We start from the raw sequence: 19,660 nt of genomic DNA on the forward strand, positions 1-19,660 counted from the left end.
TGGTCTGGTTGCTGTCGTGAGAGGTGCAGTTAGTGGTGGGAGCAGAAAACCAATTTTGTTTTAGAGGAGTGGAATAATTTAAAAAGATGTGAATGCCTTTAAGTGGGTGTGCTTGGAACAGGCAGAGAACCAGAGACACTTATTCACTACTCCAAAGCACTGGGATGGATGCTAAAGTTAAGTTTACAAAAAGGTGGGCTGCTCTGGGTCAGAGTAAGACCTTTGGAGGCCCTGAACACTGAGAAGATTACAGTGACAACCACAGATGTAAATAAAAATAAATAAGGAATCAAAAGAAAAAACAACAACAAGGGGTAGAGTGTGGAATGTAAAGAAGACTAACAAAGTTCTGATCTCCCCCAAAATGACTAAGGTTTTTTTGTTTTGCTTTTAAATAACAGGAACCTGGAAAACAGGTAGCTGCTTTATACCCAGTCAGAACCTTGGGTCCATCTAGCCCAGTAATGTCTACACTAACTGGTAACAGCTCTCCAGGGTTTCAAGCAAGGAGTCTCTTCTAGCCCTACCTGGAGATACCATTGGAGATTAAATTTGGGACCTTCTGCATGCAAAGCAGATTATATAATTTAGCACTGGGGATGTTCCAGAGCTGGGAGGAAGAGGGAACAGAGGAGGAAGTGATCTAGCACATTCTTTGCATCTGTGCTTTTGCAAAAGGTACCCAGATGAAAAAAAGTCAGCACACACAGGCTGCTGAACTAGGTGGGCCTTGGACCGGATCCAGCCCCATGGGGCTTGTGATGTTCTTAGGAAAGCTGGCATGGAGGAACAGAAGGGAAAGGAACCATGTTATGATGGAGACCGGCTTTCCTTATGTTCTGAAATAACTCAAGGGGGAGGATGGCTGGGAAAAATCCGGTGCTCCTGCTTGCAGGCATCATCGGAGCTGTTGGCATAGACAGGGGGATGTGTGCAGGAAGAAGACCCCCCCCCAAGCGCTTCGGAGTGGGGTCACATATTCATGCCAAAGGAAGAAACCTGGGGCGGGGGTGTCTCCTTGGAGAAGGCGCCTCTAGAGCAGGCCTTACGCTCGGCAGGTAGAGAGGCAGGCATAGGAAGCAGCCGGCGCAGGCTGCGCGCAGCCCGGAGGGCGCCCCTCGCCCCCTTGCGGAGGGCGCCCGGAACCACACATCTCCACCCCCAGCCATCCACCCGCACCGCGGGAGGCCTCTCCGTGCCAGGGGGGCGCCTAGCGCGGCGTCGCAGGGGCCGCCTCTCCCGGGATGGACGAGGCGAGGGGCACAGAGGCGCGCGTGGCGGGGGCTGCAGAGCAGCCAAAGCTGCCTGGCCAGGCGGAACTGGGCGCACGCAGCCGGGGGGCTTCTTCTCGGCCGTGGCGGACGTGCCAGCCGGTGTGTCCGGTGGTCGCCTTCCTCCTCCTCCTCCTCGGCTGAGCGCCTGGCGGCTCTTCCCCGGCGCTGGCACTAGGGGTCCCCTAGCCAGCCAGCCTGCCTGCCTGCCTGCCAGCCCCTTCCTGTGCGGCGGCGGCGGTGGCGGCTGCTGCTGCTTGCGGGTCTGAGCAGAGGAGGAGGCGGCGAGCGCGAGCAGGCGGGCGGTGGGGAGGGGAGATGGGGGGCCCGGCCGGTCTGTAGCGCCTCCCTCCTCCTCCCCCGGAAGCGGAGGGGAAAGCAGGAGGAGGAGGGCGGCGGAGTAGGAGGAGGAGGCGGAGGAGGAGGAGGCGGCCGTGGGTGGCGGCGGTGGCGGCGGGGAGGGCATCCCGAGCCCTGTGGCCGGAGGGGGCCCGGGAGGTGGGAGGGAGGGGCGGCAGGAAGGAAGCGGCGGGGAGGAGGAGGAGAAGGAGGAGGCGGCCGGGGGAGGAGGAGGAGGGAGGGGAGGCAGGCGGCCGGGCAGGCGGCGGCGGCGGAGGGAGCCGGGCTGCCGGCCCGGGCAGCAGCGAGGGAGCCCGGTGGCGGCGGCGGCGGTGGAGGAGGCGGCGGCGGCGGCGGGGGGCCCCGGCGGCGGAGGTGATGGCGGCCAAGTCGGACGGCAGCGGCTTCTCGCAGCTGCACAACCTAGACGACCACCACCATCACCACCACCACCATCATCACCACCTGGCCGGGGGGGCCGCCGCCGCCGCTGCCGCCGCCGCGGGCCAGGGGGGCTGCGGTGGTGGCGGCGGCGGCGGCGGGAGCTCGGACGACGAGGCCGGCGGGAGCAGCTCCATGCACATCTGCCACTGCTGCAACACGTCGTCGTGCTACTGGGGCTGCCGGAGCGCCTGCCTGCGCAGCCTGCTGGGCCGGGGGGCCGGAGGAAGAGGGTCGGGGGCCGGAGCCACCGACCCGCTGGCGCCGGGGGCCGGAGGTGGCGGCGGAGGAAGCGGAGGCGGCGACGGGCCGCCGTCGGCGGGACTGGCGGTGGAGCGGCCGTGGCTGGACTGCCTGTGGATCGTGCTCGCTCTCCTGGTGCTGGTGGGCGACGTGGGCACCGACCTCTGGCTCGCCCTCGACCACTACGGCCGCCGCGACTACCTGTGGTGCGGCCTGACGCTGGCCTTCGTGCTGCTGCCCTCCGTGCTGGTGCAGATCCTCAGCTTCCGATGGTTCGTGCAGGACTACACCGGAGGAGGCCTGGGCGCCGTGCAGGGCCTCACCAGCCGAGGGCCTCCCATGATGGGATCCGTCGGGGCCGGCCGCCGAGCCGGGCATCGCCACTACCACGGCGCCGGGGGCACGCCCGGAGCTCAGCGCCTCTGCAGGCTCTCCGTCTGGATTTGGCAGTCCGTCATTCACCTGCTGCAGATGGGACAGGTCTGGAGGTAAGCGGGCTGGCGGGGCGGGCGGTGGGGGGCTCCCTGCAGATGGGGGGAAAGAAGGGTGGTTAGGCTTCTGTCGTATACCCCCCTCGCAAATATATGTATGTACATGGAGGCAGGTTGGACAAGGCCAGCCTCCAAATGGCAGGTGGAGGAAGGATGACCTCAAAGGGTTATTGGATGCACTCAGGTAAAGGTGTTCTATCCCCCCCAGGGCTTTTGAAGAAGGGAGCAAGATCAGCCCCCCTTCCAAGTAGAGACAGGAGAGTGACCCTCACCACTTCTCAGAAGGGCATGAGGGACAGTGGTGGGGGAGGCAAGAGGAAGCCCCCCCACACACTTTGCACATCTTTTGCCTCAGGAAAGGGTGACCCCCTCCTTCCTTTTTGCACCTGGAGGGTGAGGGAAAGGAGGAAGGCAGACAGGTGACAGGTGGAGCAAGGTGATTTCCCTGCAGAAGCTTAAGCAGGACTGTTTCTATGAGCTTATTCCTAGAGAGAAGGAAGACCCAGGCCGGGGAGGGGAGGGAGGGAGAGGTGTACCCCCATCTCTAGATGCATCTGCTGGAGTCATGGGAGAGACTGGGGATGAATGCCTGCCCCCCCCCCCTCCTGAAACACAGGTAGGGAAAGGTGATCACATCTTCTGATTCAAGAGCTTCTGGAGAAATGGGAGGCCAGCCACCAGAATTTGGGCCAGAGATAGGGTGAGCTAGTCTTAGCATTCACTGTGGTAAAGGATACAGGCTTAACCCTCCTTCAGAATATTTCCTGTAGGCACTATGAGGAAATAGGATACCAGAATAAACAGATAACAGGTTAGAGTAAATGTGTACCTGGAGCCCTCTCCCCTCCCCCACCTTTTTTTTCTTTTTTGCAAAGGATGCACACACAGTATATAATTGGATGTAGCAGGAAAAGGGGGTACTTTTGATGCAATACCTATTCCCAAACTTAGTCCCCATCCCCACCACAAAAAAGCAGCAAGACTCACCTCCCAGATTGCGCTAGTGCAGTTGGGATATTTAAAGAAGGAAGGTAATTGCACACCGCTATATAAGTTTCATAGATATTGGGGTGAGGAGGGATTTCCCCCCCCCTTCCAAAGACTGAGTTCACCCCATAAGAGAGGACCCATGGGTATAGTTGCCCTTGCATACTGGCACAGAGGAGAGGTTATATTCTGGGGCAATTGGCAGGTTCAAGGGCATCACCACAAAGCGGGTCACCTGAAGAAGACATCTGGCCAAGTGTCTTTAGATCTAGTCTGGATAGAAAGGGTGTTCTGCACAGCCTCTAAAACAAAGTGCCATTTTGTACAGGTGGACATAGGGAGGACTGCCCCACAAAGGTAATTCTGGGGTGGAGAATTTGGCATTCTCCAAGACTTGGAGATGGAGAGGATAGGAAGTCAAAGGATAGGAAGGCCAGCCGCTGGTCCTCTACACACTACTGCTGTACTACAATTCCCATCATCCCCTGGACCATTGGTCCTGCTAGAAGGGGCTGATGGTGGTTGGAGTCCAACAGCACCTGCAAGGCCTGAGAGCCTCATCACCTTGTGTGGAATGAAATGCTTTTGGAAAGCATGCCTTAAAGCCATCATAGCAGAGAGGTGAAAGACATCTCACCCTAGATGTGTCCTGGGATGATAGAACTTTTGTAAGCATTTCCTGGAAGAGGCCTTTTTTTGGACCCTGGTCATACCTTGAACCCAGACATGCATTTATGGAGCCAGCTCTCTCTGTGTGTGTAAGAAGTTTCACATGGTGCCAATGCTCCTGTTGTGGTGAACCGCAGGTGAGGCTGCAACCTAGTTGTAGGTCCTGACCCACCAGCTGAGGACCCGTGGCCTGGGAGAAGTGGGAGGGGGGCATCTTCTCCCTTCAGCCCTCCTCCATTTGGAAGGCACCAAGGTTGTAACCCAGCACACGCTCCCTTGGGAAGGAAGCCCCATTGGACATAGGGGGCTCTACCCTTGAATAAGGAACATCTCTGGGGTGCAGAAAAAGAAAGTACCTTACCCCATATTTTTCTGGGGCTAGAAGACTGAATTTCCTTAAGGTGTCTGCGTGTGGCAGAGACTATTTAAAATGCATTCGTACCAAAGAGAGAGAAAGCCATCCGAGAGGAGGAAAGTGTGTCCTCTAGGATGGGCCTTAATGATTTGAGATGTCCAGATAAATTCTCTGCACATGCAAGTGTGAGCAGAAAGTAGGGCAAATGGGAGCTGGGAGAGATGGCTCCCTCTCTAAGACGTGCACATAGTGGAGAGATGGAGGCATCTTTAAGGGGGGGGTGGAATTCAGAGTTGCAGCCACCAAAGGGTGGTTCACCTCCCAAATGCAACATTATATATAGGCCCAGAAGGGCTCTCTCTCTCTCTCTCTCTTTACCTGCTATGCACAGAGCAATGAGGGCCTTTAGGGTCAGCTCCTCAAGAGAAGACCCAATCAGCAATATCCCAAAGAAAGTACAGGTGCCCCGACCTCACATCTCACACTGGAGGGTGGCCACAAGTCTTCCCTGTAGGACAGTGTTCACGTGTGGATTGACGTGAGGATTTGTGAATGTGGAGCTAGACTCCCTCCTCCCCTCCCTGTCCTTACACCTCCCTCCTCCCCAAATTCCACCCACATGGTTTGGCTACGTGAAACCGGAGTAATGAGGAGGACAGTCGATGCCGCTGCCGGACAGAGGGGGAGCTCTAGGGTAGGGCTGGCTTCGGTTTTTTAGAGAGGAACTGTGGGAAAAGATGCAGAGGGTGTCCTGGAGAGACCTTTGCTAAGATGGGAAACCTTTGCAGGGAGAAGATGGAGAAGAAATGGGGGGGGCTGCAATGAAGGCCTTTTCGGTGCACCCACCCAGGCTTGCTCAGCACCTTCCCGTTTCTGCAAATGTGGGATCATGCATCTTATGTGTACACGTCGAACCCTCGGGGTTTTTGCAAATTACAATCAAAAAGGGGTGGTCATAGCAAGATGCCAAAGTGAATGATCTTTTCATCTCAAGTTTTTGTGCAGAAATCTGAGCGCATGAGGCGTTCTGGAGAGACTCTGGGCTTACGTAATCCGAATCGGGGAGGGTGGAATAAAGTTTGAAAGATGAAATGGTTAGGAAGCCTCTTGCCTTAGAGATGTGCCTGTGTGCGTACATGGCTGCCTGCTCATCCACATGCGCGCATGAAATTAGCAAGTGGAACAATCTGAGCTCTCTTCCTTGTAATCATTTGTGTGTGTGTGTGTGTGTGTGTGTGTGTGTGTGTGTGTGATGAAGATGTAGTCAAAAATAAACAGGAGGAGTTGAGGAGGAGGAAATGAAATGTAGGGTTAACCGATGTGTTCGTTTAATGACTGCCATATATATATATATATATATATATATATATATATATATATATGGTGAAATAAGGAGGGTGGAGGGGTAGATTGTAACAATTTGAATTGGTTGAAGTGGGGAGGGGAGCAGGGAAATGGTTGATGCCCAATGATGGTTTGATGCTCAGTGATGTTCAGATTAATTGGAAGGGCTAATCCAGCCCCGGCAGAATTCTCTGGATTTGCTTTGAACCGATTTAAGATGGAGGCAGCCTCTTTGAGAGGGTGGGGAGAAGCCAGGTTGGTGCTGGTGTGTGGGGGGGGGACATCCGAGGGGGGGGGAATGGAGATTGCACAGCAAAGATCGTTCGGAGGGGGGCAATGAAGGAAGGAAAGCACCCGCTTGTGTGTGTGTGTGTGTGTAGCTTGTATGAAATTGCAGCCCTGGGAAAAACACAACGGTGAAAACATGCATCACAGCAGCGTAGATTTTCTTGCTTTCCCGAAATGTCATTCACACCTCTTCTTGCAGAGGAGATCCCTTTTGCATGGCCTTATTTTTCCATGTTAGTGTGTTTAGGGGAAAGCAAAAGGGTTCTCCTCCCCCCACACACCTTCCCCAAGAGATTTCTGCTTTGCTTGTGCCACGAGAAAAATGGATGTGTGCCAAGTTCGTTTCTCCTCCTGTGATGTACCCAAGCTCCAACCACATGTGCCAGTCCTCAGTAGCCGCTGGAGTAAAACACGTGTCTGGCACGTTGTGGGTCTCATTTTGGGGGGCAACTGTGTGAGTGCTTAATGGTGTGTAAGGCGAGGGCTAATCCCGATTCCACCTCCTTTCCCCACCCACCCTTCCCAAAATCCTGTGCCACGTTGGAACAAACTGTGCTGGTGAGATCCTGAGGATCCGATGGCACCCCAGCTGGATTCACGACATGGGACCACGCATTGCCTACTGTGCTCTATTGCGCTGATCTCAGAGGCTCTGAATATTCATTGCAACCAAGTCGAACACACCAAGAAAGGTTTTCCTCCAAACTTTGCTATCTGGAAAGAGGGATGTGGGTTAAAACTGGCGCACGTTGGCTCTTTCGCTATGGATTAGCAGAGGAAGCTCTGTTTGGAATCCCGGACAGCCGTCATATCTGTTGAACAAATGCGTAGAGGTAACCACCGTCAACCTTTCGTGGTTGTCATTTTGTATATTCTTAATTTTTTTTAATGCCTCCTCGCTGGCTGTTATGACCGTCATTTGAATTACTCCTGGGTGCCGTCGTGTGGCTAATCCGTACAGACACTGTTTAAAGCTGCCTTTGCCAGCGGCTAAAATCTTTGCATATTGGACTGGTGAAATGTTTGCATTTGGAGGGGTTTGCTGGGGGAGAGAGAGCGGGGGCTGACTCAGTCATTGCAAACGAATCAGTCTCAAGCTTGCTTACCTTTCATGGTGATTGAGGCGAACGGAGAGGGACGCTAGCTCACTGGTATGGCACTTGCTTCACATGCAGAAGGTCCTCGGTTCAATTTCCAGCCATGTCTGTGGAATGTCCCCTGCCTGAAGCCTCGGAGAAACACTGCCAGTCAGTGCAGCCATTATTGAGCTTGAAAGACATAGGGGGCTGACTCAGTTCAAGGGAGCTTCATATGCTCTTACATTTGCAAACTCATGCTTATCTATAATACTTGTGTAGGGATGGATCTACAAACAACACATGGGTTCTTTTGTAGGGAGGTTGATGTTATAAATATATGAACCAAATTGTCTAACATGCTCTATAGAGGCATTGACCCTATTGCGAAAATCATTGTGCGGTAGTAGAACTTTTTTCCTGGTGTCCGGAGCTGATGTGGTGGCAAGTTTAAGGTTGCTGTCACAGAAAGATCTAAGGATCTCTCACTGTGAACAGGGCATTTTGGGGAGGGGTGTGTGTCAATTTTTTATATTTTTTATTTTGCAGGGGAACAAGTTTATACAAAGGAACAGGTCTGGGGGGGTGTGAGGCAGGGGCCCAGTTTGCACGTCACTGTAAACTATGGGTAATAGTTTACTGGTCAATGCAAAAATCTGTGCCTGGGTGTCCAAACTGGGGGTTATGGTTTGTTTCACTCCAAAAAGCCACATTCCCCGGTTCAGACATAATGCTAAGCAAGGGAATGTGGTATGTACCCCCCCCCTAATTGTGGTAGAAGTGAAAAGCAAAGAGACCAAGACATGAGTATGCATGGTAAACTATGGTTTGCCATGACACGTGAATAATGCCAGCATCTGAAATGTCAACAAGGAAAGTCTTAGAAGACTTAAATATTGCCATAGCTGCAAACAGAGATTTTATTTTTTTCTGGAGTCAAGGGTACACAGTACCACAACCTCTTTTTGTTGTGTGGCACTTAGCTTACTGCAATAAATTCATGGTGAGTACCGGCACCTATTTTTCTAGGAAAAAAGCACTGACTGCAAGAATGTTAGTAACTGCAAGATGGCACACACTTGTAATTCCTACTGTACAAGAACTCAGTCAAACATGGTACATTGCAAAGGTGTCCTAAATTAACAGAAATTGTACGATTGGGGGAGATGGGAAAAGAAACAGTTTGAAAAACCCTATCCTCCTTTTGTTACGTTTATGCAACAAAAGTTTAAAATTCATTGATTGGATGCCTTCTCACTGCGAAAATATGTTGTGATTTATTTCTTGTCACATTTTTATCCCACCTTTCATTCAAGGAACTCAAGGATCCTTTCTCCTCCCCATTTTTATCTTCACAAGATCCCTGTGAGGTAGGTTAGACAGAGAGACCATCACCCAGTGAGCTTCATGGCTGAGCAGTGATTTGAACGCGGGTCTTTTAGGTCCTAGTCCAACATTCAAACCTCTACAGCAAACTGGAATGTTGTAATGTTTAGGAGGTGATATACAGAGACTGATGGTTAATGAGAGCAATAAATAATGACGTTGTGTATTAAATATTATTATAGCCAGACATTCCAAGTGTCAAACAAGTACCATGAGGGGTGTGGCTTGGGGAGACTTTCGAGGGCCAGATAAAGATGTCTGGAGCGCCATATTCAGCCCCTGGGACTGAGTTCCTCCTACTTTATTATAGAGGGCAAAAGTAAAGGGTCGTCATGAGCAGATGACAGCCTCCCCAGATTTCTGCTGCCGGCCCAAAATGCTGTCCTTTGCTCAGGGAAAGGGAGTACGTTGTCCTGTATCAGCCACCCCAAAGTGGCACGCGGGTTCTTCGTTTCTCATGCGGGTCTACCTTTTGTTTAAGCCGTGGCCGCAAGTAGGTTAGTGGGTCATAATTTGCTCTGTCCTGAAAAACATAAGAAGTTTAGCTTGCAGCGGAGGCTGTATAATTTAATCCCCCTTCAGTCAGCAGCAGATTGCGGCGTGGTGTGTCCAGAACGATGCGGATTCCCAGCTGCCCTTCTGGTGGACGGTTGCCAGAGGGAATCCCGCTCAGTTTACGTTTGAAGGTGCTACGGGTCTAGTGTTGGCAAATGCTCATCTGCTCGCATGCAACCCCAGGACGAAATCAAGGTCACAAAACTTGCCCTGTAGGGTGGAAGTCCTCCTGCTTGTGTGTATCAAAGGAGGACAATGCCACCTTTTCTGCTTCAAAGCTGAACATTGGGACAGATAATCATCTTTACACAGCACATAGCTAAACTGTGGAACTCGCTTCTGCAAGAGGCTGTGAGGGTCACCTGCCTGGATGGCTTTAAACAAGCCTTGGGCAAATTCATGGAGGAGAGGGCTACCAATGGTTGCGAGCCACAATGGCTGTGCTCTGTCTCTCCATGGTTGGACACAGTAATTCTTATGAATATCAGTTGTTGGAAGCCACAGGAGGGGAGAGAGCATTTGTGCTTGGATCCTGCTTATGGCTGTGCCACAGGCATCTGCTTGAGTGTTGGTCTAGTTGACGATTGGCCTGGTCCCTCAGTCTCTGCCTTTGCTTTTTGAATGATGACTCAGAACAGCAATTCACTAGTACTCTTCACACAGTGCGTATTCTGTTGGTGAGATTTGCTGCCATGCTATATATAGTTCTGGCTGTGGCCGTTAGCCATGATGCCTCTGCAGAACCTCCACATCCAAAAGTAGTCTATCTCTGAATACCACTGGAAGGGAGACAAACAGAGGGGGATATCATTCATGCTTCGCTTTTGGGCTTCCCCGAGGCATCCACCTGCCACTTCGGGAAGCCAGGTGGGTCAGCTTTTGCCAACCTGATGCCCCCCCCCCAGATGCACATGTTGGCAGGGCCTGATGGGACTTGTAGTCCCGAAAATCTGGAGGGTTGTTGGCCAAGGTTGGAGCCGTTGTATTCTTTCTCTATTCTGCTGCTCAGCTGTAGAGAATTGTCTCTAGACACATTTGTTCTCAGTTTCTCCTAGGTTTCAAATAATTAACATAGAGGCGTTCAGGCAGGTGAGGTTGTAAACATTTTTGCGGGCCATTACATTTGCAGGCTCCTTTGGAAGTCAAATGTTACCAGTTTACTTCCTGGTCCAAAAAGATTCAGGATATGGGGGAAGGTGCGCAGACATACTGTATTAAGGAAATAATACTAGTGTCTACAAAAAAAACTTGGCGTGATTTACGAGGGTAATAAAAGCAAAGAATGAAAAAATAAATAAAGCAGGATTATGCTTCTCTGTAAAGTGTCTTCTTCTTCTTCTTCTTCTTCTTCTTCCTCTTCCTCTTCCTCTTCCTCTTCCTCTTCCTCTTCCTCCTCCTCTTCTTCTTCGGTGATCCCTCGTAGCCGAGTAAGATTGTTTTCCATGAACACGGTTTTAACAATGAGTCTGTAAGTGACTGTGGAGGCCAATTCTGGATCCACATGTGCTTCCACAGTGGGGACATTGGTTTCCAAGCAGGAGTTGATCATGGTGAGGGTTTGCCAAGTGTGCCTTCCTCTTAGCATGTTTCTTCCTTTTGTCCTGAGTTTGGGCATCTTCGAAGTCCACACATAATAAAAATAAAATAGAAAAATGCCTTCCAGTAGCACCTTAGAGACCAACTAAGTTTGTCATTGGTATGAGCTTTTGTGTGCATGCACCCTTCTTCATGCACACGAAAGCTCATACCAATGACAAACTTAGTCTGACCAAACTGCGAGAAGCAGTGGAAGACAGGAGTGCCTGGTGTGCTCTGGTCCATGGAGGTCACAAAGAGTCAGACACAACTAAACAACTAAACAACAAACAATGTGCTACTGGAAGGAATTTTTCTATTTTATTTTTATTATGTTTTGACGACAGACCAACACGGCTCCCTACCTATAACTTCAAAGCCCATTACACCTTTGGTAAAGGCTGTTCTCCAACTGGAGCGCTCACGGGCCAGTGTTTCCCAGATGTTGGTGTTTATACTACATTTTTTAAAGATTTGCCTTGAGAGAGTTTTTAAACCTCTTTTGTTGACCACCAGCATTACACTTTCCATTTTTAAGTTCAGAATAGAATAGTTGCTTTGGAAGACGATAATCAGGCATCCGCACAACATGACCAGTCCAACGAAGTTGATGTTGAAGAATCATTGCTTTGACACTGGTGATATTTGCTTCTTCCAGTACACTGGCATTTGTTTGCCTGTCTTCCCAAGTGATGTGGAAAAAAATTCAGAGACACCATTGATAGAATCTTTCGAGGAGTTTATAAGTGGTCCACGTTTCACAAGCATACAGTAAGGTTTATAGTACAATAAAGTGTACTGCTGATCCAAGCAGTAAATGAGAGAACAAAGCTGCATCAAGTTGATCCTAGTCAATGGAGTGGTATGAACTTTGGAACTCCCTGCCGGTTGATATCAGGCGGGTGGCTTCGCAGTAGTCTTTTCGGCTCCTGTTTAATACAGTTTTGCTTATGCAAGCCTGTCCACAGATTCTAACCACCTTTTTGAATATTTTAATACTTTTTTAAACAGTCCCTGGATAATTTTAATGTTTTATTTTAAATTGTTTAAAAATTGCAGTCATGTGGTAGATACATTTTGTTAAATAAAATAAAATAAAGAAATATTTGGAGGAAAGTGCTGAAATATTTGGAGGAAAGTGCCTGAAAATAAATGCAGATGAGCCAGGTTGGGGGGTTCACAGCCACTCACCCTTGTCAACAACAACAACAACAACAACAACAATTTTATTATTTATACCTCCCCCAGCCATCTGGCTGGATTTCCCAGATGAGCTACAGAATTCTGAGCAAGTTGAAGTTTCTGAGTCATCTCCAAGGACAGCCCCACACAGCATGGCAGCAGTCCAGAGGAGATGATAATTTCGTGGATGGCCATTTCTTTTTTTGGTTGGTAAAGAACAGAAAAAGGTTATCACAAACAGGAAGGTCAGAAGGATAAGGGTAGAGAATCAAGAGGTGGGGGGAATAAGGATGTAGGGGGAAGAAATTTATGAAATAAATAAATTTATGAAATAAATAAAAAATGGTTTGGAACAGGATGAAAAGAGAACAGTGATTTATTCTTATAATGGGACCACATGAGGTATGCCCACCGAAATAGAAATAGTGAAGGAAAAATAAAAGTACTTTTTCATATGCTTTAAAAATAGTCATAATTAAAAACATAATTAAGAAAATAAGCCAGCAGCTTCCATTATAGAGATATGGAAACTTCCTGCACAGTATTTACTGTGGGGGGTTTTTTCCAGAAGGGTAAAAAACATGCTAAAGTTATTTTTGGTCATCTGCATACTATCCCTTGCTTTTTCCTGTAGGACTAATTGCAGTCATTAGCAGTCACAGGTTTACCATACCCATCCAGTCAATTACCCATCTCTTATTACCCTCCTACTACCCTCCTTCCCACCCCACCCTCCCACTATATATAAGGGTCTCATGACCTCTGTTTCAGTGTATCTGAAGAAGTGTGCATGTACACGAAAACTCATACCCAGAACAAAGTTAGTTGGTCTCTAAGGTGCTACTGGACAATTTTTATGTATTTACTGAAGAACTCTGTCGTAGGTTTTAGGGTTGTTTTAATAGTCCAGGAAAGATACATAATTAAATCTATTGGGGCTGCCAGGAATAAGGACTGCTTTGGACAATAATGAAGTTTCTTGGCCAGCCAGGTACGTATTGATGGCTACTAGCCATGGCGGCAAAAGCACAGACTTCCTGCTGAAATAGCTCTGATTGCCAGATGTTATGGAGTAGTGGGATGGCTGCCACCATCCTGGCTGTTGTTGGAAGGATGCTGAAAGGATGCTGAGTTGAATGGAACATCCTGTGAGCAAATGACTCTTAAGTTCTCATGACAAGTTGGTACAGGCCACGGCATGGGTGAAGGGACCTGTCCCCCTCTAGGTGTTGTTGGACTACAACATCCATCCTCCATGACCATGTGGGATGGGGCTAATAGGAGTTGTAGTCCAACAACATCAGGTCAGCACCAACACTTTGAATTGTGCTCGGAAATGTACTGGGAGCCCATGTAGGTATTTCAAGACCGGTGTTATATGGTCTCGGTGGCCGCTCTCAGTCCCCAGTCTAGCTGCCGCATTCTGGATTAGTTGCAGTTTCCAGGTCACCTTCAAAGGCAGCCCCACATAGAGCCCATTGCAGTAGTCCAAGCGGGAGATAATCAGAGCATGCACCACTCTGATGAGACAGTCTGCGGGCAGGTAGGGTCTCAGCCTAACGTACCAGATGGAGCTGGTAAACACAGCCTTCATGGACAGCTGTGAGTCCAAAATGGCTCCCAGGCTGCATACCTGGTCCTTCAGGGGCACAGTTACTCCATTCAGGACCAGGGAGTCCTCCACACCAGCCCTCCCCCTGTCCCCCCAAAACAGTAATTCTGTCTTGTCAGGATTCAACCTCAATCTGTTCGCCACCATCCATCTTCCAACTGCCTCCGGACACTCACACAAGACAAATAGGGAGAACCCTGATGTGCTCAGATCCTGCTTTTGGATTTCCCACAGGCATCCGGTTGGTCACGGTTGAGAACAGGATGCTGCACTAGACGAACCACTGTCCTGATCCAGCAGGCTCTTCTATTACATCTACTACACGTTTAGCACAGGGGATCAAAAAGGGATTAGAGAGAGGGTGGTAGCCTTCTCCGGGTATGTGATGTCACAAAGAAGAGAACATAGATTTGTCTTGGAGGGCAAGGCAGGATCTAATGGGATTAAAGTACATGAAGGTGGTTTTTGGTGGAACATTAGAAGAAAGCTTTCGATGGCAAGAGCAGGTCAGCCGTGGAACCAGTTGATTAGAAGGGTGGTGGGCCCTCTGCATCTGGAGGTCTTGAAGGAGAGACTGGACAACCATCCATTGGGCGTGCTCTAGCTCAGTGTTAGAACCTCAGGTGTATAAGCTAGCCGCCAACTGGCTCCTTAAACCAAGGTTGCAGTCACCAAAATGAAATGTCTAGTTAGCATTTTTGGCCAAGAAAGCTCTAAAGCAGGCACGTCCAACAGGTAGATCATGATCTACCGGTAGATCACTGGACGTCTGTGGTAGATCACTGGCTCCCCCCCAAAAAAGAAGCTCACCAACTTTGGCTCCCCTAAAAAAAGCTCAGCAACTTTGACCTGAACCCCTAAGAAACGGGCCTTCCTTCTCCCAAAAAGAAGCTCAACAACTTTGACCTGAACCCCCCAAAATGGGGTAGATCACTGCCAGTTTTTAACTCTGTGAGTAGATCACAGTCTCTTGGGAGTTGGCCACCCCTGCTCTAAAGCCTAATTTTTCAAATGACGGACTGCCTGTGGTTGGTTCTCAGTTAAACATCTGGCTAGTCCAGTGGACAACCTTGAGGTAGGGTAAGAACTTTGAGAACTTAAAGCAGAAAAGTCACTTTATCCAGGGACAGTCCACACTATATTGGCCTATTCCTACCTCTTTTTCTTATTGGTGACACGGACCGTTCGTAACGTAAGAATATTCTTCACAATTCTGAGCAGGGCAGCGGGGGTGGGGTAAGATGAAGACCAGCTACAACAATTAACTATAATGTAATTCACTGCTCTGGCTCAGGCTGAATTTTGTTTCAGGATTATTACCTTTTTGGATTGTGCAGATAAAGTATAATGGGTAGAATTCTGCAGGATGTATTGCTAGTGTGTGAAAACAGTCAAGATCCAATGATTCCCCAGGTATGTACCTCCAGATGGTGGAGATGTCAGGCATCATCCTGGTGGCAAGGCATCTTCACTTGGTGGCAAGTGTCCCAACAGTCAGGTGCAAAAGGCGCCTGGCTCCTGGCTAGTTTCGAAAACTGCTCTTAGAATCATAGAGTTGGAAGAGACCACAAGGGCCATCCAGCCCAACCCCCTGCCAAGCAGGAAACACCATCAAAGCATTCTAGACATATGGCTGTCAAGCCTCTGCTTAAAGACCTCCAAAGAAGGAGACTCCTCTTTATTGAGGGCCAGACTAGATGACTATCAGCACCCTCCACAGTGCTTTGATCCTGTGATTCTTACTCCCCAGTTCATTGCTCTCCTCTGCGGTAAACTCACCAATCCACCTTAGGCAAGCGGCTTGGTCTCAGGCTCGGCAACCCTCAACCACAACTTGGGAGTGATAAGGCTGACCTACTTGCAAGTTTGTTATAAGGGTTGCAACAAAAATAATGCACGCAAAGAGCTCGAAGTGCTCTAAAAGCACCCATATAAACGATAAGCACCAGCAACAACAGTAGTAGAATTATTAGCATCATCTCATCAAAGCTGTTTGTTTAGACTACGTGAATGACGCGTCTCCGGGCCTGATAGTGACTGTGGAAGGCATGTGTTTGGGTGTTGCACGTGTATGCTAAACGAGGGATGCTTAAAAACAACAACAACACAGCTCTGGAATGAATGGTGGAAGCGAAACCCTCAATATATTTAGAAGAATGGAGAATTGTTGCACACGAGCCAATCCCATGGTTTTCTTGGCTGAGCCTATGATGTCTCATAGTCTCATGTGCCATATGGGGCAGGAGCCAGGATTCTGAATGGCCAGCCAGGGTGGCAGAGAACACAGCCAAGAAGAGGGAAATTCAGTCTGGGATCCGGCAAGTTGCAAAGGCAAGGCAGTGGGGTGGGGAGAGGGGCCGGGAACCAAGCTGTATGGTGTCGGGTGTTTGGCTCAGCTGCAATGATGGCGAGGCCTGGGCAGCTCTGGGTGCACCAGCAATGATGTTGCCTTGATGGAGGTGGACAGGATTGTGGCTCAGGGGTAAAGCACATTCTTTGCTTGCAGACAGTCTCAGGTTGAATCCCTAAATTCTCCAGATAGGGCTGGCGAGAGACTCTCCACTCCTCAAGTAAAGATATGGAGCATTTAAAGGTGCAATGCTCTGATTTGCAGCTGTGGTTTATAGCATCAAGCACATCAATGGGACGTCCTCAGCCAGGGACCTCTGGAGTGGTTGGCAAAATGGTTTAGAAGGGCTTCTGTGCACTTTGCTTAATTAACAGAACTAACTTTGCCAGAAGCCAGGAGGAGAGTGTAAAAATGTCCTGAGTGGCCATCAACTTGAAAAAAATGAATAAAAACTTATTTTCGGGGGGGGGGGGAAGAGTGGCCATCAACTTGGGCATCTTTTAGAGGGAATTAGACAAACCTGTGAAGAATATGTCTGTCGATGTGGCTGTGATGGCTATGTTCAATATCCACCATAGGCCCCTTATACCAACTGTTGAGAATCCCAAGTGGGAAGAATGCTCTTGCATCTGGTTGGCTGCTGTGAAAACAGGACTATTCTTCTGCTCTTATGTTCTGAGGGGTTGCAGACCTCTCCTTAGGGATGTCATCCAGGCATCCGGGTGGACAAAATCATTTCCCGGTCCTGTCCAGTGACCAAGTGGGGTGGTGTCAGGGGCTGGTCAGAAGAGGAAAGGTGGAGGCTGCCTCCCCAGCCTGACCCTTCCAGAGAAGAAGAAGACAGTTCAGAATTACAACAGGGGTTTGAGGGAGATCACCACTCAGAGGAAGATGAGGGGAGAAGTTGGGAAATAATGGGAGAGGAAGAGGAGCAGCTGGCTGACACGTTATCACTAGAAAGCATTCCAGACCCACCATCTCCCAGAACCCAGCAAGCCTTAAAAGTAGGAGAGCAAAGGGCTCAGAAGCAAAGGGCCTTCAGCGCCACCCGTAGAAGAGATGACGAATGAGGAAGTGGGAGAGAAGGGGAGGGAAGATTTAACTTGGGACAACGCCATTATTCCAAGAGGCTGCATTCCCAAGCCTCTCTTCTCTGCAAATATTGAATAAAAAGCAGATGGTGAGGACTTTCCCTTGTCTTATCTGTTCCTGGCAACCTGCCTTGGGGGTTGGTTTCTCTGCAGCCTGACAGGTGAATGCATGCTGGAGATCAGTGGCCTTGGAAGTGCATTTGGCACGGTTGTTTGTTTCCTGGCATCTCCGTGCTTTTAATCCTTGAGACGTGATATTTTATCAATTTCATTTAGCTGTATTTTGTAAGGTAGTATTAGTATTAGTAAAAAGGGACGCGGGTGGCGCTGTGGTCTAAACCACTGAGCCTAGGGCTTGCCGATCAGAAGGTTGGCAGTTTGAATCCCCATGATGGGGTGAGCTCCTGTTGCTCGGTCCCAGCTCCTGCCCACCTAGCAGTCCGAAAGCACCTCAAAGTGCAAGTAGATAAATAGGTACCGCTCCATGCACTGCTCTGGTTCACCAGAAGCAGCTTAGTCATGCTGGCCACATGACCCGGAAGCTGTCTGCAGACAAACACCGGCTCCCTCAGCTTATAGAGCGAGATGAGCGCGTAACCCCAGAGTCGTCCACGACGGGACCCAACAGTCAGGGGTACCTTTACCTTTACCTATTAGTATTAGTACTAGCATTAGCATTAGTATTGGTATTAGTAAGGTAAAGGTAAAGGGACCCCTGACTGTTAGGTCCAGTCGCGGACAACTCTGGGGTTGCGGCGCTCTTCTCACTTTACTGGCCTAGGGAGCTGGCGTACAGCTTCCAGGTCATGTGGCCAGCATGACAAACCTGCTTCTGGCGAACCAGAGCAGTGCACGGAAACGCCATTTACCTTCCCACTGGAGTGGTACCTATTTATCTACTTGCACTTTGTGCTTTCGAACTGCTAGGTTGGCAGGTATACCTATATCTGCACATCTCAGGGCGGTTCACAACATAAAATCACTATATATAAAAAAACAAAACAAAATACATAATAGAAATAAGAACCAAACCAAGCCAATACCCCCCCCCCAATTCATTTAAAAGGGCATTGGATGTTAATCAGAGGAACGTTTTTGCCTGGCGCCTAAAGGTGCATAATGAAGGCACCAGCCAAACCTCCCTGGGGAGAGCATCCCACAAGTGGGGAGCCGCTGCAGAAAAGGCCTGTTCTTGTGTTGCCACCCCCCTCCAGATCTGTTATAGAGGAGGCACAGGAAGAAGGTAATATTAGCTGATACCGGGGGGGGGAGATGTGATTCCAGTTAACCAAGTTTGCGACATGATATAAACCCAAGGTGGCTCACGTCTACCAAGAGAGTGTTCTATCCCAGCCCTGCTAGTTGCAACTTTGGAACTTTTTTAACTGTGGTGAGTGGAATTGCACTCTAGACCTTCCATATGCAAAACATGCCTTATACCCCTGAGTAAATGGCTCCTTTCTATTGGATAAAATGCCTGCTCCAGAGTCTGTCCAGAGGTCTACCTAGCCTTGGCCATTTTCCTTCGTAGACCAGCCTCCGCTGCCGAGATGGTATGTCGGGTTGCCATCATATTTCAAAAAGTAAAAATCCAGACACAAAAATTGTTGAGCTTTTGCAAAATCTCAAAAAAGAGAGAGGAATTTTTAAAGAAATTCGCAAAAATCTAGACTTCCGACATCGGTTGCCATATGCCTGGATTTTCCCAGACATTTATGCAATTTCCACCCGGACACTGTTTCCCACTGTCATATTCCAGCTATGTCTGGGAAATTCCGGACGCATGGCAACCCTGTGGTATGGGAAGGGAGAACACAATCAAGATGATCCCACATGATTGGAGTTTCCATATATTACCAAGGTGATGCAGGAGCACAATGTGTTGGTCTTTTCCCAGCAAACAACCACCCACCCACCACTTCAGTCATGCCTGAAGTTGACTTAAGTGGCTTTTGTGCAAGTTGTTTGCTTTTTTACGTTCTTACATCGATTGAAGGTGATCTGTGGAATATTCTATGAAATGTGGCAGACTTGGAAGACACTTGACTCGAGTCGCTCAATATGAGGCTGGATTTGCACAATTGTTTACCGCATTGAAGCCTGCTGTTTTCTTAGGAGTGTTTTACACACAGAGAGAATAATGTACACACAAGCCTGCCAAATAATGCCTTCTGCAAGGCAGAAGATCTAGAGTCTAGATCCAACCCTTCGCAGCACATGCATGCGGCGACAGCGTTCGAAATCTGCCAGGCACCGGGCTCATTTGGCACCTGGCTATCGGCCACTTGCGACCACATGAAGATGGCCAGGCACCAGGATGGCACCTGACGTCTCCACCCTCTGGAGGCAAATGCCTGGGATCCTGGGATCGGGATTGTTTTCACACACTAATACCCTACCCTTTA

At 49.4% G+C, this 19,660-nt stretch overlaps 1 protein-coding gene across 1 annotated transcript in view; it reads left to right on the forward strand.

Moving 5' to 3' along the window:
* Nucleotides 1–1,988: 1,988 nt before the first annotated feature.
* XKR6 (XK related 6) overlaps nt 1,989–19,660 on the forward strand; it is a 153,475-nt gene continuing 135,803 nt past the window's right edge. The window contains exon 1 of the mRNA XM_060273160.1: nt 1,989–2,782. Coding sequence (XP_060129143.1) covers nt 1,989–2,782 — 794 coding nt within the window. The remainder of the gene's footprint in view (nt 2,783–19,660) is intronic.

The sequence above is a fragment of the Zootoca vivipara genome, chromosome 3 (assembly GCF_963506605.1).
Source record: "Zootoca vivipara chromosome 3, rZooViv1.1, whole genome shotgun sequence".
NCBI lineage: Eukaryota > Metazoa > Chordata > Lepidosauria > Squamata > Lacertidae > Zootoca > Zootoca vivipara.